We start from the raw sequence: 22,713 nt of genomic DNA on the forward strand, positions 1-22,713 counted from the left end.
GAGGAAAGGGAGAAACCCAATTACTCCAACAATTGCAGGGCTACAAAAAAGCAGCCCCATTCTCACCTTGAACAGTTCAAGAGTCACAAGTATGCAGGTGAATTCAACCTGTTTCTTATAGACATAAAGAAGAGGGCAAGCATGATTTACAAGATGCAAAGGTAAAGTCTTTTGTTGCACCAGAATTCAACTGACAATACCTAACTTGAGATTTTGCAATTCACTGCTCAGAATGGGGAGGGGGGGGGGGAACCACTTGAAGGCTTGACAGGGACTCATTATACTGGGAACAATCCTAAAGAGGTCATGCAGCATGAGCTTAGTTTAATCCAATTGTTTCTCAAAACCTGAATCTCAGTTATTTAGCAAATTAAACTTGGATTCAGATACAAAACACCATTTTCCCTCATTTCCTGGCCTGTTATGATAGCACAATTTTTACTTGCGATAAAGAGAAAATGATACAAACGTTTAAAAATCTGTTTATCTGGTGACGGTTACTTTACGGATGAATAATCTACATGAAGTAAAACCTGGAGGGCTGCTGCAGAGGAGGCACGAAAGCACAATGCCAAGGCACAAGGCCTCAATCTCGACAGCAAGAAGGCTGAAGCAGGAAACGCAGCAGATCATGCCGTGAACTGTCAGGGCTCGGAGACAGATGCATCATGCCCGGACTCCTGGTTTCCCCGAGCCAAGCCCAGCGAGGAACAGGAGGGTACGATCGAGCATGTACGAACAGGTTGAACCAAAATGTATTATGGGATGCAGCTGACGTCATGGTTGAGGGTGGGACCAGGGAGAACTCTTCATCTGTGTATCGAGGCACCCTATCTAAATGGCATACCACTAAATGGTATGTGTGGGTGTTTCCTACTCGCTACTTCTAAGTACAATGGGACAGAAAATCGTCATGAAGCATTCTGCCGTATTTCCTCCCACTTTAGAAGAATCACTTTTATGGTTTCCTTGGTTATGAAACTTTGGGGTAACTGCATCCTGACTCCTGGGGATTTGGCCTGTGTGTGTGTGTGTGTGACCTACTTAGCAAAAAGCCTGCTCACTTCCTGGGAAGGATGTGAACCATGAGCCGGTTTAGACCTGGAGATTTACCGTTAGGAAGACCTGGTTGGGGACAGGGCAGAGAGAGTAGGGCTCTGAAATAAAGTCACCTGAGGCTGGAAAGACACAGGTCCTGCAAGCTGGCCCCACCGTTAAGGGGTTCCTGGGGTTCTGCATACCCACAAGGCGAGAGACAGAAGAACCAGTGCTAAGATCCATTCCTGGAGCTCTCTGGGCCCTAGAAACAGGCGTGTGTGTGTGCGTGTGCATGTGTGAGTGAGCTGGAAAAGCCGGTGTGTAGGAGCAGTCACCCCAGGGGCCCAGCAGTGGAGGAACCCCACCCCTGGGCTCTGCCCTGGTGCCCGTGGTCGCAGAGGCAATGGAGGCCCCGCCTTCACCACACCCCTCCAGCGGCAGCCATACCAGCCCGGGCAGCCCCTCTCCTGCTGTCACCCCTGCGTTGCTCCCAGCAGCCCCAGGATTCCAGCTGCAGAGCCCAAACCTTGTCTTGAGCCTCACGCCCTCCCGCCCTGAGCTCAGTGCCTCTCCATGGAGGGGTTCTGGAAATCCACGGGGCCATCTGGGCATGCCACGATGACAGGAGTGCAAGGGGCCATGGACGTGAGGCGGCCAGCAACGTGGGACAGTCCTGCATAGCGTGCCATGTCCTGCACAACTTCTGAACCCTACTTCCATCGGCACAAGAAGTACAAAGTCATGCCAGCACTGTTTCAATATACCCTTTACTGAGATTCGTTCACAATTTTAGAGAATTATGTCACCAGCAGCAGCACTGCGTGTGGCACTGGGCCTGCCAGCCCGCAACAGCTACCCCAGCGTGCGTGCGTAGCTACCGCAGGCCGAAATGGAGCAGGGATTCCGGACGCTCCTGTAAGCACACCGAAGCCAAACACTCCTGAAGAGCCAGGAAATCCCGGATACCAGTTATTTTCATTAATAAATTTCATTTTTGCCATCCTATATTAAGAATTTGTCACACACTGAGATTTATCACAAAGACCACATACAGAAATGATTTGGGGTTTTATCTTTATTTTTCCATCCTACTGATACTGTCCTCAGGGGATGCCCATCACCCCCACCCCAATTTCCCTGTAAGCTTTTTAAATTCATCCTCTAATCCTAGACTTCTGTTAAAGGTTTTGGTCCCCCAAGTACTTGGCTTGGTGAGGGATTTAAAGATGGGAGACCTATTTCCTAAGACACGTTGTCAGCACGCATCCCAGGTCCTAATGCAGGAAACTAATTATTCCAATGCTACCCTGATACAGGCAGCCTGGCTCATTGCAAAAATGTCACCCTTCCTCGTCTAATCGACTTCAACAGTGTTTGGCCTTGGCATATTATCCCTATTTCCAATTAAGGTATTTCCCCACTTTCTCTTAACATAGAGAAGTCTGGTCTGTTACTTCTTTTATTACAAAGTGCACCTACTCTCTCATTTTTCTACTTTGGAATAGGTTCTGATCTTTTCTTAAATCCAAATGTATTCATTACACACACATGCCAGCACCTAACTACTTTATCATCTGATGAAGGAATAGTGAGCATTTACATTTTGAAACATATGTAGTTTTTTTATAAATTTCTTTTTACTTCTCCCTTATAATATGGACTTTTAGACTTTTTGTGAGCAGGTTATGTCACCTATGAATTTATTTTAGGATCATAGGAGGGGAATGACAGATTTTTTATAAAAAGAAAGCATGAGATCTGATACAGTTGAGAGCCCCTGCTCTAGAAAGTTTCCCTTCCCATCCACCAAGTTCTTCCAAAGACAGTTCCTTCCTGAAATTCAGGACAGGGATTTTGGAGTAGGGAAGCTAGATTTCTGCCTTCTCATGCCACAGAGGCAAATAACACCAGCACACGTCATGCCACCACCACCCAGGGGTAGCCCGGAGCCTTGCAGGTGGACTGATAAAAGACCAAAAAGACTGGCCAGTTAGGGTAGGCCGCCTCTCAGCCACACACAACACGGAGCAGGGGACAGCGCACTCAAAGGACTGTGACCCCCAGAGCTGCCACTGCTGGGGCCAGGCACAGCTGAGACCCGTGGCCACTTCAGAAGCAGCAGACTTCATCAGAGCACTCCGCACTCCCTTTGATGGCACCTGTCAGGACTAGCGTGTGCTCAGTGGCAGCTTTGCTCCCCACTGCCCCACACTAAGCACTGGGCAGCCTGGATGCACCGAAGGGAAGAGGCTGAAAGCCCAGACAGGAGTTCTGAGAAGCAGAGCGTCAACTGAGGGGGCATGCGGGAGCACCTCCATGGGTCAAGAGACATGCCTGGTGCACATCAGTACAGGGAGCGGGGATGAATAATCAAGCTTTCAGAGCTCCTAAAGGACACTGCCCCTGGGCTATACTTGCCAACTGGCAAATAAAGGGGTGTTGATATGCCCCTAAGACCTCTTGGACCTCACGCTACTCCAGCGACCTCAGGAAAGCCAGGAACCCTTGATCAGGAAGTCCACCTATCTCTACAATCTCAGCTTGCTCATACAGACAGGCAGCTGTGTAAACAACGTGCAGACATCACCAGTGCTGGAGAAAGGGACAGAAAGAGCCTGCAGGGCCACTGAGGCCTCCTACCACCTTGGATAAGTCAGAACAAGTTAGCTGATACAAAATACCCCAGCACGACGAGTGGGGAGGGGACAGACACTGTGTAGGGGTTTTCCCCATAATAACAGATCATCTTCCTGTAAGACAGGAGTAACTACCTGTTGTGTATATATATATTTCTTGTGTTCTGAAATCCTTGAGCAAGAAGGAAGAGATGGAGAAAGCAACCCCAGCTGAGGAAAAGGACTGAGACAGCAAATCATCATCCACCTTCACACATGAAAAAATAAAAGCCCCTATTTCAATCTCCAAATCAGTTGCCAAGAAGTCAGGACTTTCTCTTCTGAGGCAGCAAATTTATGGATAGTTTTATACAAAAATATGTTTTTGTAACTATGTATGGTGAGGGATATCAACTAGACTTATTGTAGTGATTATTTCACAACAGATGCGAATCATTTAGGTTGCATACCTGCAACTAACATCTATGTCAATTACATCTCAATAAAAGAAAAAAAAACCAAAAACCAGACATGCAGGCAAAGTCACGGGCTCAAAAACTGGAATGCATTTCCCCCATTAAAAAAGGCTTTCAGTGGTGACTATGTTCCCAGGCTTGCCCACAAAGGCAATTCAATCTCAAATTGGACCTATGTATGGGTTGAAAGCTTACTAAGAATTCGGGGAATAGCGTTAAGTGGTGGAAAAGGTATAAGACAGAGTTGAGTCCCCCCCCCGCCCCGCCCGCCAACCGCAGCCCTGGCACTAGGCAGTTTTGAAATAACAGGAAAATTCTTTGCTGCACAGCCATCTACTTTCTGTACCTCGTTTATACTCTTCTCAAGCCCTTCTCAGCATTAGCCTTTCCAAAGTCCCACTGCTGTTGCTGGGGAAGGAGGAGAGTGACCCTGGCAAAGGAGCCTGGGGTGCAAAAAATGGAGCTAAAACAACCTGAGCAAAAAGGTCCAGGCCCCTGATACGATGATGTGTTTGGGGATCTCCAAGTGGTTTCATGTAACTAGAACAGGAAGTGTTCTACACTTCAGTATTCTTGCTCTCTTCCTTTGTGTTTTCTTACCTTCACCAAACCTTCATTTCACCCAGTACAAGTCCTCTAACTAGGGTAGTGACGAAGGCAATCTTCCAGAACTTGTTAATGCGGCATGCAGGACTCAGAGCACACAGATTCTTTAAGGGTTCACATCTTTAACTTTGTGTGCTTTCGGGTGCATGCACACGCGTGCGCGCACACACACACACACACACCTGCAGTATATTCATTTTTTTCCTGTTAATTTCCTATACATAAACTCTCCCATTAGTCTACAGGCAGTTGCATTTTTAAGAATCTCGATTAAACAAAATGAATCTTTAATGAATATTCAATCGCGACCTTTCCAGAAAGCACAATAATTGGGGGAAAAAAATATATGAGCTTTTTTCTTTTTTAAACAAACGTGGCCCTAAGTTGAGAAGGACAGAAAAAGGCAACAGAGGAGTTTCCTGTCTTTACTGCCAGTTCCCTTACGCCATTTCTGCTTTTCATCGCTTCTCCTTTTCTCCCATTTCTGCATCTATGGACTTTCCATAAACTCCAGCAGCAAGACACAGGCATGCTGCTGTCTGGGAACAGCCAGATCACAGAGAAAACACAGGTGTCCTACAAGCTCTTCCCGTCCTCTAAAGTACCTGCCACAGCTTTCAGCAAAGAGGCTCAGGCACCTACTGGCCCAGGTCTTGTGCACAGGCCTTTTGAGTTTTTCCAGACAGAACTCTGGTTTGTACCAGGGGCCAGTAATTTTTTTTTCTGTAAAGGACCAGAGAGTAAATATTTTAGGCTTTGTAGGCCACATGGTCTCTCAGCTATTCATTACTGTTGCTGTATCATGCAACAGCCACAGAAAAGACATAACCAAGCAAGAGTGCCTGTGTCCCAATAAAACTTTATTTACAAAAACAGACAGCTGGCCAGATTTGGCCCGTAGGCCACCGTTTGCAATCCCTGGATTATACTGAGCCACCTCTATGACAAGACTGGCTTGTAATCAACATGCTCACAAATAAGACACAGGTAATAAGGCCTTGTCATATGTACCATAAATTGTGTTAAATAATTTAGGATCCATACTTGCATTTTAAACCTAAACATACTACCTACCATGAATTTTTCTTGCCTTTTGTTAATAAATTTTTGCCACTTTTACAATTTAAAATAGAAAAGAAAAACAATCCATAACACCTATTTACTAGTTCTATAGCAAATCCATATTTATTTATGCATATTTATCCTCAATGAACATTCTTTATAACCACTATATGCTTCTTGTTTTAGAGGACAATGGTTTTTTTAATATGACTTTTTAGTAACACCTACAGCCAAAAATTGGTGGTAGTGTTGGCAGGGGAAAAACTGCAGATATTTTAAGGTCAGAAAGAACACAAGGAGTTAAAGCAGGAGGAGATGATGGTGTCACCAAGGAGGGGAGGGAGATAAATGTCCAGTCCGGGAAAGAAGAACAACAAATTTCATTCTGGCCAAGAACTCCAAATGTCTCCTGTCTTCCTCCTAGCTTAATGTGCTTCACCTCTCCGGATAGTTCTCCAATTAAAAAAGTAATATCACATGCCAAAAAGAGAAAAAGGCGCCAAGAGTCAATTATGGCCGTGAGGGCCACGGTGAGGAACACGGTGGTCATACAACATGAGTTAACTGGATGACCAGCAGCAAAGTAACCCCGAAAAGCTGCACTGACTCACAGGAAATGCAGACTGACCAGTGATCCGCGAAAATGCCAAGTGCGGAATCAGCCAACCAATGGGACAACCTAATCACATTGATCAGCTTGCTGTGCTCACCCATTTCCATCCCCTGCCAACGCCCCCCCCCCCATGATGCTCAGACAGCATTTCCTCCACTAAAGTTTCCTTCCCGCTGAGTTACACTCCAGCTGCTCTCCACTCCCATAGGTCAGAGGGCGTCTCCCATTCGCCACACTGCTGTCAACTGTACCTACACCACAACACCTAAAATCTAGGGCCTGTTCCTTGTGCACGTGACTAGCCCCTATTTTATCATGTGTCTGAGTACCTAAATCTCTGAGTCTCCGTCACACACGTGAACATCAGTTAAGAGTGCGGGGGGGTGGGGGACGCGCAGAGGGGGAGTGAGCTCAGCTGCATTAGATCACGAAGCCCAAAGGCCAACAATAGGAATTTGATTTCGGGTAGTCAGTCTCATGAAGGTGCAAAGTTGTGTCCTCAGGCTCAAAGCAGAAAGCCCCCACAGCAGCATCCATCTGTTTCAACCTCTGGGAACACATCCCCAAGTGCATGATGGGGTCTCAGCTCCAAGAATAGGGCACCTTGTTACATTATTACTACAGTTACAGTAGAAGTGAGTTATATTCTGAAAATCCCAACTAAGGAGCCTCTTACAGCTCAAAAGAAAGACTCTACTGTGCATATATTTCTAATTCCTATATGTCATATCTAAATTACACAATCCAGGCTTTCCATTAATTCAGAATGGCCTTCATGATAGGTTTCTATGAAGTAACCATTTCTCCTCATTCCATAGCTATCCATGAAACTTATCATGCTAATAAGGTGGCATGAGAAAATGATCTTCTTGCTTTAATAAAGATGTTATTGTTACACTAGATGCAAAATATGTTTCTTTTGTTAAACTATGAGGATAAGCTTCTGGAAGGTTTACTAGTAGGGAAAGGATGGTCTTCTGTGACAAAACAATCCTAAGAAAGGAGAAAACCAAATAGCTTTCTCTTCCATAAACAGAGTAGAGGTGTTCCTGGAGTACTTATAATAAAGTCACTAAGTTTTCCAGCAGACCATTCAACTCTGGAACAGAAGACACATTTCCCAATACATAAGAGGATCTAAATCTTTCATACACCCTCTGTGAGGCTAACCTTAAATATAAAAGCTACCTGCGGGCGCCTGGGTGGCTCAGTCGTTAAGCGTCTGCCTTCGGCTCAGGTCATGGTCCCAGGGTCCTGGGATCGAGCCCCTCATCGGGCTCCCTGCTCCATGGGAGGCCTGCTTCTCCCTTTCCCACCCCCTGCTTGTGTTCCCTCTTGCTGCGTCTCTCTGTCAAATAAATAAATCTTTAAAAAAAAAAAAATATATATATATATATAAAAGCTACCTGCACACAGGATGTTTCTTCCTTCTACTCAAACTATGCCATCAAGAAGAAAGCACAATAGTGCGGAAGGCATCAAGTATAAAGCTAGCCAGCGTTTACTGAGGGCTTACATTGTGCCAGCTACCATGGATTATTTCTTTTAATCCTAACAACCACATTATGATGTACACTACTCCCATTTTATAAGCGAGGAAGCAAATTTTGAGTAACCAAAGTCAGCAGCTACAAAAAGTGGCAAAACTACAACTGTAACCCTGGTTACGGGATTCTGGTCCACAACCACACATCTACACAAGTATGTTTGCCAAAATATGGATCAGCAGCACATTGGGAGGTGGCAAGAATGCAAGGCCATCCCACATCATGGACAAATTAGAGGGATCAAGGGAAAGCTCACAGCAAAATGCTACCACTGTCTACACCTTTAAAAAGTTTAAATTACTAGAAAATAAGATCAGAAGGCAAATCACAAAATACAGTTGACCCTTGAACAGTATGAGGGTCAGGGGCACCAACCATATATAAGTTTTAACTCCCCAAAAACTTAACTGCTAGTAACAAACTGTTGACCAGAAGCCTTATTGACAGTATTTTGTTTGTTGTATTACATACTGTATTCCTATAATAAAGGAAACTAGAGGAAAAATTCTTAAGAAAATCACAAGGAAGGGACGCCTGGGTGGCTCAGTCGGTTAAGCGTCTGCCTTCGGCTCAGGTCATGATCCCAGAGGTCCTGGGATCAAGTCCCACATCAGGCTCCCTGCTCAGCGTGGAGCCTGCTTCTCCCTCTGCCTGCCGCTCTCCCTGCTTATGCTCTCTGACAAAGAAAATCTTAAAAAAAAAAAAAAAAAAAAAATCACAAGGAAGCAAAAATACATTTACAGTACTATTAAAAAATACATGTGGAAGTAGATCCATGCAGTTCAAACCCATGTTGGCCAAGGGTCAACTGTATAATAATTTTAGTGAGGCAGCAGAATGAGATAATGAAAAGAGCCCTGATTTAGAACCACTACGCTTGTGTCCTGGTCCAAGCTAAACACGGAGACTCAAGCCCCTCATGATAAAATTGTCATGATAAAAATACAGCTCACCCTTTTGTTGTCACCAGAATAGTGAGAATATAAGAATATAAGCGAGAATATGCCAGCACTGTGCCTGGCAGAAAACAGATACTACAATAGTTTCATCTTTTATTTCAAAACACAAGTAGGGGCGCCTGTGGGGGGGCTCAGTCGGTTGAGTGGGGAACTCTTGATTTCAGCTCAGGCTATGATCTCAGGGTTGTGGGACTGAGCCCTGTGTCTTGGGTGCCCTGGCTCAGTGGGGAGTCTGCTTCTTTCCTTCTCCCTCTGCCCCTCCCCCTGCCTGTCCGCTCTAAAATAAAATGAATCTCAAACACACACACACAACACACACACACACACAAAGACAGTTCCCGTCTATATACTGTAAATCCTCCCTGGACACCTCCCCCTCCTCTACCCTCAACACACTCACCCACAGAGAAACTCCTTTTTAGGTGCATCAGTTTCTCTGAGAAAATAACTGTATCACTCATAATCTGCCTTCTTTTAACGGCACATAAAATAGTCTAGATAACAGTATTTCTGCCTTATTTCATGCTTTCAATATACAGAAACAAGGCGCTATTTAAGTACATGAAAGCAGTTTAGAAAAAAATGTTAAAACAAGTAAGATAACATTTCAAAAGCAAGAAGTATTGAAATAGGCAAGCACAGTATCTTGAGTCAAAGAGTAAATTTAATTTGACTCAGGTTTTCTCCAGCCTTCTCTCTCATACAACACAACTGGTAATCTTAAAAAACAAAAAAAACAGAGCACTGTACCAAACACTCACATGTGGTTTTTTCATGAAGTACATTCTCAGACTGAAATCAGCCTGGTAGCCTTTAAAAATAAAATGGCCTGAGTAAAGCTAAGATGTTTCCACTTTGGGTTTTTTTTTTTTTTTAAACAAAAAACTGACTTAAGAGTAAATGGTCTTTAGTGAAGAGTTCATAGTTGAGTGAGATACTCGCTTTGCCATTAAAAAGTGAAAGCTCCAACCGTAGAACTACCAATCTTTGAAGTCAGAAAACGAAATGCATCTGTCTCTACCTCCCCTATCCCTCCTCTCATTTCCTTACAGACCATGGCTCATAATCACAGATGCACAACGGTCCCTTCATTCCTACCAAACCACCCAGGTCTGAAAAAGTGTGAAGCATCTGTCCCTTAAACACCTTCAGGGAAGTTGCTAATCAACATCCTTGAGACTCAACACTGGAAGGGCAAATCACAAACTTGTTTCCTAAACCAGAAAGCAGATGCTTCTGGTCCCCAGTGAAACTGAAGGCTCCTCCCACTCACAGAAGAACGATAACGGGTTTCAGTTCTTTTGATTCATTTTTTTAGAAAACGAATTTTTAAAAAGCAACTAACTGAGCACACGTGTTCTCCCTTCCACCCTTACATATATTTACAATCCCTCCATTTTCTTCTTCAAGTTAGAGAAGTCCATAATAAGTACACTCGCTTGAAAGGCATTAGGAACTCATTTTGAGGACTGAGGTCTAGAAGACAGGCAGAGAGCGGTGAGCAAGCCGAGTTCGGTTGAGTTTTCTTTTTCATTCCCGCACTAGCAGGCAATTACGCATGTGTTTTCAAACAAGAAAAGCGTTTGGAACGCACAACGATGCAAAGTAACGCGAGGCACAAGAAAAGGGCACGATGCAGCTGGCGTGCTCTGTGTCACAAAGGCGGCTCGGGCACAGCACTGAGAGTCTGAGGCTCCCAGCTGCCTCCCATCGCATCCGGTCCCAGGTCCCAAAACCAACGGGCTCGGGACCCGTGAGAGAGAAGCGGACAAGCACTGGGCGCCCCTCTCGGGGGGGGGGGGGGCGAGAAAGTGACGGGAGACTGCGGGAGCGCGGGGAGGACAGGTGGCGGGTCCCGCGGGGCGAAAGGACAACGGAACGGGGGTGGAAGGGGGCGATGTGACAAAGGCGCAGAAGCGCCGGTTGCAGCGCAGGCCGAGGGTGGCGACCTGGTCACCGGGGCCGGGGATTAGTGACCCACGGGAGGGGGAGGAGGCTTCTGGGGCCCGCGGCAGATCGCGGCGCGTGAGCCGGCCCGGAGGGGCGCGTGGCCCGGGCGGGGGAGCAGGGCGCGTCAGTCACCTGTATTGTTTGAAAAGCTGGTCCGACTCCCTGAAGCCGTTGTTGAGCAGCATGTTGATGCCAGCCAGGGCCAGCTCCGCGTCCTGCAGGGGTGCCACCGCCGCCGCCGCCACGGTCGAGTCTCCGTCGTCCTGCCGCCGCGGCCGCTGCTGCTCCGAGCCCGCCATGGGCGCGCGAGGCTGTGCGCAGGGCCGAGGCGAGGTGGGGCGACAGCTGCTGCGGCCCCGGCGCGCCCGCAGCCCGGCTCTACCTGCCCGGAGCGGCGCGCAGCCGAGCGGGGCGGGGGAGGGGCGGCGCGCGGCTGGGCGGGCCGGGGCGGGCCGGGGGGAGGAGCCGGGCCGGCTGCAGCGCGGCGGGGGACGTGAGCGCCCAGGCCGCCACCTTCCGCCGCCGCGGGAATTACTCAGCAGCCGCCCGCCCGCCGGCTCCTCCCGCTCCCTCCGAGACGCTCCCCTCGCGCGGGCACCCAAGTGGAATCCGTTTCCGGGTGTCTCTCACCCTGCCAAGCCAGGGCCCGAGCGGCCACCGCCCCTGCTTCCTGCAGCCTCCGCGCGCCGCCCGGGTCCCTCCCGGCCCGGGTCCCCACCCCGCACCCCTCGCCCCGCCGCCCTGGGCCAGCGCGCTGAGCCTGCTCGGACACTCGCGAGGCACTGAGGCCCAGACTTTGACTTTTTCCTCCAAAAGAGCCGGACGTGGGGGTTGCGGGGAAGCAAGCGGGCTTGAAAGGGGAATGGGGAACTGCGCCTGGGACGCAGCGAGAGCGCACGGCTGGAGACCACCTGGCCGCACTCGGCGCACTCTACCGTACTGGGTAGCGCCTGAAACCTGGAGCTGGCGGCGCCCGCGACCCCCAACTTTATCCCGGCCTTGGGGCCGCCCCCCTAGCCCAAGGTAGCCAATCCCCGAGGAGGTGGGAGGCGGGGGCGGGGCCGGAGGGCACCTGCCGGCTAGCTGCCGGGAGCCCCGCGCTGAGGAATAGAGCCGGGAGGATCCTGGATCCTGGTACGCACCCTCTCTGGCCGCCACCAACATTTTTGCCCGATGGGGCAAGAGGACAAATGGAGGCTAATGTGGCAAATACCTAAATATTTAAAGTTTATAAATTAAGCTCTTCAAGTGTTTTCTATTATTACCCTGACAATTATACTTTCATACCAATGAAACAGAAAAAATAAGTATAAAGCTCTGGTTTATTATATGACCGAATATCAGTAAAATGTCAAAGATGACGGAACTCAGTCATTATTGCATATGTCTGACTGTTCTAATGATGAGCTGGTAATGTCTGCGTGGGTAATATTATGGAGACAATTCACAAGTAATGTTTATGTTTTTCCAGAAATTTCTATTTTTCACCTTTATTTTAGCAAAATCACTAAATATGTTGTGACAATCAAGATTATGTTCTTAATGTCAAATCGGACCACCTTTCTTAAGTCATTGTCGTTCTTATAGTGTGGCTTATTAATTTCAGTTTGGAGAAATGGCTCTGCTGAAGCATTTACAACTGAAACTTTTAAAAAATTAAAGCGATATCCGAGTTTAGAGATTCACCCATTCACATCCAGCATTATAATGAGGTCAATATGATAAATTAGCACAGAAAATACTTCAAAAATATTTTTATTTCATCATACAAGTTGCTATCACTTATTTTGTGATTTGTGCCATCCCTTGCAAGAATTATCTAAACCCATAGAGTATTTCCAACATTCATATACTTAAGATATGTGAATTGCTGTCATTCCTTAGGTGTCATTTGTCAGAACACCATGCTAATTCTTGAGTACATCTGGAGCCACAAATTGGAACATCAAAAGAAGAAAATGGATGATTCTCACCTCTGGGAAACAATGCTTCGTACAAAAATACAGGAGTCACTGCGTTCATGTGATCTGAAAGGACTTGATAGGTTTGCCAGGTTTTTTATCCAAGTACTTTTGGATGTAAAATAGTGTTAGATTCAAACATCATCGTCATCATCATCATCATCATCATCAAAAGATTCCAATATCACCAGTGCCACAGATCTACATGGCATTCATAGGCTGTAACCTTTGTTTTTAGGACATTGAGCAAGACATAAGTCACATTGCCTTGCGGTCTGAACATTGTTAATTGTGAGAATGGGTGTTAAGGGTTCTAAGTTCTTTGAAGCCAGCACCGAGTGCCAGATCCTGAGTGACAGAAGTTCCCATGTGTTCTTTAATACATCTATGTGTGTGTCTGTATCTTTTACTGGGCCATCTAACACACGTCTTAGGTACTGTACTGACCATGGGGCTCTTGACAGAGTGTTCCCTGGTCACACATTGCCAGTGGTAACCAGAGCTGACAACATGCCCAGTACTTCTAAGCTGCCTGAACTTTGGATCTGTGGAAACATCTACCCCCTAATCCTGAAACAATCTAGTCAACAAGGGAGAGAAGCCAAGAGGGCAATACCAAACCTAGCAGATAACCTCTCCTCCCCCACCTGGAGAAAGCAGCCAAGCCCAGTTCTCCATGTCCATCAAGGAGTTGATGGCCCCGTGGGCATTAACAAGTTGGATCTGGGACCCAGGAGCTCAGAATGGGGGGTGGGGGATGAGCAAAATCAAAGCAATCTGTCTTAGAAACCTAGTACAAATGGTTATACAGACTTGGTGAAATTTAGCTGTTGAGCCATTGGGGCAAGATCCAGTGCAACTGCCCAACACCCCATAATAGGTGATACGGATAGAGAATAACTCTGCCATGTAATTTACACCAGATATGTGCCAAATTGGATCTAACCAAATGCCACAATTAGATTAGCAGCAGCATCTTGAATGGACATTTTCAAATATTTGCTCTGCAACGAGGGATACGAAGAGGATTCAAAACGGGGCTCACAACCCGGAAGCGAGGCAATACATGACCCAGTAATTAGATCTGTAACAGCTGTAGTTGGCACTGACACCTGCCCAACGTTCACACCTGGCAGGCAGGGACTGAAAGCTGCTCGTGTTTTCTTCACTAGGTAACAATGGCAGATAATGATGGATGTTTAAGAGGTCATAGTGTATATTACCTACAAAAGGAAGGAAAATTTAGATTACCAACACGTTAGGGCGCCATACACTTGAAATGGTAATATTCTCAGCACCCATTTGTTGCACTAAAGGCAGGCTTCAGTGCACTTGGCTGCAGCCTAATAGGATTTACCCAGTGTTCCCTTTGGCAGAAGGAAGGAGCAAAGGAGAGGGAGGGAGAGGAAGAGGAAAAGCTCTCAAATGGAGGAAAAAAATGATTTCCTTTCTACATACTTCTTGTGGGTATTATCAGTATTTTGTGGTTCTTCATGAGATTTCATTGTGAAAATGAAACTCCAAGTCTAAATTATTTGTGAAAAGTTTTAGATGTGTCTTACTTTTTACATGGTAGATTTTTTGTAAGTTAAGACATCTTGATGGCAAGTAACAGAAAAATCTGACCCAAATGGCCCAGAAAAGCAAATTTATTGGTTCATAAAGGGGATTTCCCAAAAGGAGGCTGAGCCAGGGCTGCAAAACTGTGCCTTGGACCCAATTTCTCCACCTTTCTACCACCGTGCTTGGTGGGTCTATTTGTAGGCCCTTCTGTCCCAGTACCCAAAAAGCTGGAAGTTTCCCGGGGCTACCTGCTTACTTTTTCACATCCAGTAGCAGGGCATTACATTTTCAACGCTTAACCCAAAATCCCCTACCTGAATCTCATTGGCTTTCAGGGTGCTCAATTTTTTTTTTTTAAGTTTATTTATTTGAGGGAGGGAGAGAGAGAGAGCAGGGGGCAGGGGAAGAGGGAGACGGAGAGAAGGAGACTCCCAGCTGAGCACGGAGCCCGATAAGGAGCTGCATTCCAGGACCCTGAAATCATGACCTAAGCCAAAATCAAGAGTCCAATGCTCTACCGAGCCACCCAGGTACCCCCAGGTGCTCATTCTTAAACCAATCAATGTGGTTAGAAGGAGGTGGTTTATTATGACTGGATTAAGCCAATCAGAGCCTGCTCCGGGATCTGGGCAGTGAAACCAATTGCACCACTGGGAAATTCTAGGCCCACTAAGAAAAGGAATGTAGGAAATGGATGTCAGAGGGACAACTAGCAACATTCCCTACTCTTGTCTTCCTAAACATGTTTTGAGTTTTTGGAATTGTTTTAAATGCATTTAGAGAATATACTACCTTAAGAAGTCTTGTATGTGCTTAGGTCATATTAACATTTTTTAGGAATACTAGTAACCACGCCTTGATGTATCTTTCTGTAAACCTGCACCACCAGTTGAAATAAATATAGGTTCCCAGAATGTCTGGAACTCTAAAATGGAGGAGAGCTGGGAAATTAATGTTATTGCATTTTCATGGTATGCTAGCTTTGCTATCAAACTCAGCCCTGTCACTCTACCGGAGGTGAGAGAAGATTGAGTTAACTGCTTTTAATTAAAAAGCACAAGTCAAGGGTTGACATGTAAAACTGTAAAGGAGGTTCCTTCCTTTTCTCTGGCCTCTAAGGAGAGAAGCACGTGGTGGACCCAAGGGGATCCACCTGGCTGTTTCTCCAGCAGGGTGGATGCCTCCAACAGACACTCCCACTGCCCTGCAGACCACAGTGGTGACCATGAAGCAGGAAACTATCCCCTTCAGACTGGATGCCTTTTCATCTGCTTTTCCCCAAACCGAATACCCAATGGACATAATATAGGTTTAAGCAGGTATTTACTAGAGGTGAGATCATTGCTCTGCTGCTGTATAGATTTGGAGGCACGACTGGGGAAGACATCATGTCCTTCCTCCAGTGGCTTAACCCACCCACCACCACCACCCCCGCCCCCGCCCCGGGTAAGTAAGTCAAGCAGTGAGGCCTCCTGCCCAAGTCCTGGATTACGACATGTTTGAGTGGGAGCTCAGCTCCTCTCTTGGTCTTCACAGAGGTTCTCTCTTTCCTTCTCTTTATCCCTTCCCGTTCCTTTACGTTTCCTTCTGCATCCCTTGCCTTTAACCTGCCTCCTTGCTTTTCACTGACAATTGCTGCTCCCTAGATCTACCACCCTCCCTGCTCCTTACAGAAATAATCAAGTCTCCCTCTCCCTTAGTACCTTCTCATGATTTGCACATTTTGCAGCCTCTGGTGAATGCCCATGACTTCTCTGTCCACTGATTGCTGCTCTGAAAAGGAAGAGGTTGTCCCTGGTTTCAAGGTCTGGGTCTGCTGAGTCCCGGGGGTGGGAAGCAAATGGGCTCTGGGCCTATGGAAGAGGACAGGGAAAGGTGTCGAAAGGAGGTTTCGTTTAGTACACTGGTGGATTTTCTTCTGGCGTATCTAAAACCAAACCTAGTGGCGTGCCTGGGTGGCTCAGTCGTTTAAGCATCTGCCTTTGGCTCAGGTCATGATCCTGGAGTCCTGGGATCGATCCCCACACTGAGTCTGCTTCTCCTCTGCCCCTCCCCCGGCTCATGCTCGCATGCTCTCTCTCTCTCTCTCTCTGAAATAAATAGAATCTTTAAAAAAAAAATCAAACTTATCTTGCCACTATGATAAATTTTGATCTGGAATTTCCGTTTTTATCTAAAAAAATTATTTTCCTTCCCTCCATGTAACTTTACCTTGTTACTTACTAACAAGCCTAGCCTTAATATGCTAAGATGTTATTAAACCTTTCCTACATTAACTAATAACAAATGTCATATCCCAGTTCTTCTAACCATCAGGCTTCTCCCTGACTGAAGGAGAAAGGAAGAGATACCTTTCTGTTCACCTAACCACATATGTGAATCTATTTTGGGCAGAAGCAACAGCCTTGACATTTGCTTCTCAGAGTGGATTTATTTCCAAATCTTCAAGTGTAGTCAGATTCCCTAGGACTGTCTAGAGCACGTAATAGGTGCTCAACACCTGTTTGTAAGTTGTATGGTGAGGGTGAGCTACCGAGCGGGTGAGTTGGAAGTACAGGGGGAAGGAGATTGTGCCAGGAGTCTAAATCAGAGATTACAATTCTGGTTCTGCAGTGCATTGACTTTGTGACCGAGGGCAATTCTACTTAAACCTCTTTCAAGTTTAGTTCTCTCATTTGTAGTATGAAGACAATCAGTACCTTCAAGGCAAGTAAATGAAATAGTGGACCTGTGTTTCGTAAGCTGTCATGGCAAGATATTATCTGAATCCATACAATTAGTGTTCTAATATAAATTGAAGCAATTGATCCTTCTGTTCATATATTTACTTGTCAACGGTATTATCTTGAAATATCCAGCCACAAAAAAAAGCCTGTGCAATTAAATAACCAGATGCATCATATGGAGATGATTAATTTAAACCATTTCTACTGTAAACATTACATCTTTGCTGTTATTAATGCAGCCTGAGGAGGAAGTGCAGATTTTCTTCTGAATGTATAAAACATATAAAGTAAAAATAGCCAGGTTTTAGACATCTTCATTTGGGTCTGAATTATCTCTGCTTTAATAATCCATTAAAATATTTTTGACACGACCTGAAGGGTTGGACAAGGAAATCAATTAATATTTGGCATGAAGATTTTAAAAATGCATCTTCTGTGTCCTGTGTATGTAACACGTTTTACAGTCAGCTCTTACCTTTGCAAAGAGGGATGCACTGCTAATAAAAAATAGTGCCTTATTTATAAGTCACTTGTGTTTTGCTCTGGGGTTCAGTTAGCAATCTAGGTGTTCCAACCCATAACTCAGCACCACTAAATTCCCCGTGGTAACTTTAGGAACTAGTTGAAGAAAAAGTTTTCTAGCAGTGCAGGCAATCCATACAAGTATTACCTGTGCAAATACTTGGACATCCTGGAGCTGAGTGTCCTGAATCTCTGTTATTTCCCAGGGCACTCACTGAGTGTTCCCACTGTGCAAGATTTAGACATAGATACAAGCCCTCTCATTACTGCAGATGAGACATGTAGCCAGATACACATTGATAGCACAATATGGTAAGTGCCATAGTAGACCTTGGTACAAAGTTTGTCAGAATCCATTTAATTCCGGGCTTTACTCCTTAAATGAGTACAAAAAATGTTTACTTTATAAACTGATAGATGCTGATTTTTCTATTAATTTGTTGACTCTTTCCATCTTTAGAATTAGATATGGACCACACCAGAATAGCTGTCTCACTAGCGTATAAGCCAGTTCTTGAATTTTGAGTCCCAAATAGTATTTGCCAGTTTGAGTTCCCCCATTAGTCGTCAAGGGGAGCTAATCACCATTCCTGATCCCTTTCATGTCTATCTTCAAAAGGGGATCCATCACAATTGCAGATATTTTAAACAATGGGAATAAAATTTTGAAGACAATTCCAGAAAAGGAATTCAAGAGATGAAAAAATAATATCTTAAGAAAGAAAGTATCTGTAGTCTCCCAAGGTAGGTAAAGGAAGATATTATCTGCTACAGTGTATAATATTGTATATTTTCTTTAAAAGATTCTATTAAAAGAGCTGCTTCCCTAATACACACACACATACACGCGTGCACTCACACGCAAAATTCATCTTGAAAATATTCTAAAATTATATAGTGGTGATGATTGCACAACTTTGTAAATATACTAAAAACCACTGGATTATACGCTGTAAATGGTGAATTTTTCAGTATGTAAATCATAACTCAATAAAGCTCTTAATTTAAAATTTTTAAAAATCATTCTAAACCACAGGCTGCAAGACAGAGGGAGAAGGGAGTTCATGGTTTGCTTCTTTGATGTCACATATCTGGGACCGAAAAACATAGTTTATTATGCAAAATAAACCCTCATCTTGAAAAGCACCCATAAATCAGAAATGGCCATTGGCTGCCATCACTACATGTCTGCTGCTAGATTAAGACTTTACATATGTTGTTCTGTTTAATTCTCAAAGTAACCCTGTGCGGTGGGCTTTATCCCAAGTTTACAGATGTGAAAATAAATATGAAGAAGTTGGATAATTTTCCCAGCGCCATGCAGCCAGTGAGGGCTGAAGTGAGGTTTAATTGTAGGTCTCATTGCACATAGTGGGTAAGTCCTAGTCGTTAAAGTAAAACCTAGTATTTTCTGGAAGCCTGGCTGAGGGAGTATAGACACACACGCCCTTATGAGTTTTATTTGATCATCATCACATCTCTTCCTGAAAGCAAAAAAGAGTATCACTTACATTTGGAAGGTATTTTGAAGACAGGTAGATATATGATCTCATATATGATCTGAGTCATTAAAACTGAGGTGGGGTCCAGGCATCTGCATTTTATCTGGAATCCCAGGCAGGTCTAATGTCAGCAAACCTCACACAGCCCCATGAAAGAGTTGTCTAGATGGAAACTCCTAGAAAGCAGAGCCTGTATTGCTCATGTTTGTGTACATGGCCTGATTTCTTAGCCTCAGTGTATGTTGTAGAAATATTTCATCAATAAATGAATTGAAGGCATAACCTAGTATGTGATTTTGATGGTAAATCATTTTTATATTGTTGGATACGAACAGCTGTAAACTGAGGATAAAGGTGCATATTTAGACCTTTAAATAGAAGGCATTTTATATAACATCTTAAAAAACGGTATGCATTCCACTGGTTAGTGATTTATACATCCGGAGTTGAAAGAAACACTATACAGAAGGTAACCAGTCAGAAGAAGACAGGCCCCCATTAAGGAGGGAAGAGGATGTGGACACTAAGAAATCACTTAAAGCCTAACTCTTGACATTTATTTTTAAATGTGGTTGTGAGAGAAGACTCAGAACATTGAGCTGTGTCATGGCTAAAAATACACATTTCTTCACTTCTCTTCACCCTCTTCACCCTGCCATCTTCTTGGAGACAGAAACAGTGAAAACAAGGAGATCTGGGAGACAGCAAAGGGAAAATGAGAACACAGATTATATCCCCAGATAGGGAACTGGATGCCCAGATACCACCGAGACTTGTTTCGTCATTTCTAAAACCAGACCAAAAAACAACAGTTTTCTGAACTCGGCAGCAACCTGACTTCCCTTACCTCTCTGAAAAGGAAATGACCTCTGGTGGGCAGCCCCTCACTTCTGCCTGCGAGCAATGTTACTGTTTCTGCACGCCCACCCCACCGTACTTGCCTACGAAGCTAACTAACCTTGCCTTGTGATAAAAAGTAAAAAAAAAAATGCTTTCATTCCTCCACACTTAAGATAGCAGTTCTATTGTTTTCCTTTATTCAATTAAGTAATCCAAGCAAATTTTAGAATTATTTGCCTGTATGGAACTCTTTTTCATGCAAGTGTCATACTGAGACAGTAGGATAAGCAAGAGGGACCTAACTCCTATAAAGCCACTGGTCAGAGGCAGGGGTTAAAAGTTTCCACACACTCAGAGACAAATCCCTCCTTCTGGGAAAGCGATCAAACGAGAGATAACAGCCATTAGGGAGTCATGGTTGTCTGGGTAAAATTAGAAGTAACAATTTAAAGACGGCTTGTACCAGTATTTCTATTTTTCAGGAGCCCTAAAAGTATGTCGACCATGGAGAAAGGCATCCTGTGATTGTCTTGTGTCCCCTGAAGAGTAACGATCACAAGATAATGACCGTGGGACTGAAGGATGCTTGGCCATTCCCAGCCCCTCACTCTTTGGGAAAAGTGCCTTTATAAGTCTGGCATGCTACCCCTTTGGAGAGTGACTTTCCTTTTTCTTGCTGCCTCCTCTATGTACAAGCTATCTCTAGTAAACTCTGCCTATTTTCTTTCTTTCAAGTTCAGTGTTCATTTCTATGACTTTCAGACTCAAGAACCTGGTCTTGGGGATCCAGTAACAATACAAGTGGTCATAGGTACACTAGTGGTTCAGTCCAAGAAGGACACATTACATAACTTGCAGGTTAACCCAGTTGTTGCCCAGGATGACTTAGTTAACATATATATCAGAAAGACTATCGTATTTTACTTATGTATAACAAAGTCCAGTTCAATGACGTTTTTTTTTTCGAGGACTACTATGTGCCAGCCGCTGTAAGCTGGGTGCTGTGGAAGACAAGATTGAAGAAAGTACAACCCCTGAATCTGAGAATCTTCTAGTCTAGTGGATGAGATAGACACATCAACAGATACTCTAATATTAAATGGTCATAAGATAGAGGTATATGCTGTGTGCTATGGGAGCCCAGAGAGGGGGCAGTAGTCCATCTGGGGGTTCCTGGAAGGCTTTCTGGAAGGGTTATGATAATAAGCTTAGTCTGGAAAAGAGAGGTAGGAAATACATCCCTGGTAAAGGGACCAGCATGAGCAATGGCATGGAGATTTGAAACAGCTGAAATCTGCAAACACTGCAGTTGTTCTAGAGTGTAGGAAGTGTCACGTGCTGAGGTTGGGGAGGTAGGTAGGAGTCAGGGCACAAGAACTTTCCATGCCTTGCTAAGGAGCGCACAGGCAATGAGGAGCCAGTAAGGAATTTAGAGGCATGGGAATGACATGGTCACATTTATGGGTAGATGGAAGGCTCACCTGATTTAATATGAAGGGCTAATTTAATGTGAAGAAGACCAGAGACTTACAAGAGCCAGTTGCAGAGAACCAGATCACTTGTTACTCCCTAGTGTGTGAAATTGTAAGTTCCCTTTCTGTCAAACAGGCTTAAATGGAGAAGGTGCAGCCTGAGGTTGGATCTCTGGTATCTGCAGGGCTTGATACATGTGTTCGTTCAGAGACACCAGGACCTCACTCCTCTTTACAGATTGGCATTTTTCTCTCCTGCAGTGAGAGATCAGGTAACAGGACAATTCTTCACTCCGTAGGCCTGTCCTATACATTGCAATAGTCTAGCATTCCTGCTTCCCAATGCTAAAAGCATCTCCCAACATTGTAAAGGCTCAGAAATCCTCACACGTTAAAAAGAGAAAGAAAGAAAAAGTCCCGAGACTGGTACTATTCTCCACTTTGAGCCATCACTCTAGGGTATGAATAATTCAAGACCCTTGTTTGCCAGATTTCCATTTTCTCTAACACCCTCAGCCCTTATAACTCTAAATGATTGCTGGTCAACTCGATTTCTGTGACTCTATGAGCTAGTAACCAACATGAAAGATCTTCTCAAGCAGTGGTCTCTGAATCTAGATCCCACTCCCCACTTCTAGGTTTTTTTCTGTGAACATTGGTCTCCATGCTCGCTCACTCCTACAGGAAGAGAGTCCTTCTCTCTTCAGCTTCTACATACCCATTGCCAAGGATGATTCTGGTTGGTGCTGCTTGAGTCACATGGCAATTCCTGACATAATCACTAGAAGATAGAACACTCTGATTGGCCAGTGTAGGTCATATGGGGAGGCAGCGAGGGGGGTAGAGCACCCCTGTCTAACAGCCCCACTGGACGCACACGGAATGGGGAAGTTCTTTCCAAAGAAAGGAATGTAGGCACAAATGCATGTCTACCTCAGAGGATGAATAAACAACAACGAAGTATAATTATGGGACACCTCACCCTATGATATTCCATTCTGTGGTAAAGAAAATTTTTTAAAAATCCAAACCTCCTTCTACTTCTTCCAAAAATTTTTGTGGGCTTGGAAAATGCTGTTTGCTTGGAATCCAAGAGTAAATTAAGTGCAACTTTATGCAGTGTTTCTTTAGGACATTGGTTATATAACTGACTTGAAAATCTCCAGGGTATGCTGGTGATGCTGGGGACAGAGCTGTGAAGGATGAATTGACTATTAGAAAACTATAGTAGAACAGGGCTGCAGGAAAAGGTAGGAACATC

At 44.9% G+C, this 22,713-nt stretch overlaps 1 protein-coding gene across 1 annotated transcript in view; it reads right to left on the minus strand.

The window, feature by feature from the left end:
* The window catches only part of TTC39C (tetratricopeptide repeat domain 39C), an 89,566-nt gene extending 78,310 nt beyond the window's left edge, over nt 1-11,256 (minus strand). The window contains exon 1 of the mRNA XM_006740738.3: nt 10,999-11,256. Coding sequence (XP_006740801.1) covers nt 10,999-11,165 — 167 coding nt within the window. The 5' untranslated portion in view covers nt 11,166-11,256. The remainder of the gene's footprint in view (nt 1-10,998) is intronic.
* Between the last annotated feature and the right edge of the window lie 11,457 nt (nt 11,257-22,713).

The sequence above is a fragment of the Leptonychotes weddellii genome, chromosome 13, assembly GCF_054177405.1.
Source record: "Leptonychotes weddellii isolate Sample4059 chromosome 13, ASM5417740v2, whole genome shotgun sequence".
NCBI lineage: Eukaryota > Metazoa > Chordata > Mammalia > Carnivora > Phocidae > Leptonychotes > Leptonychotes weddellii.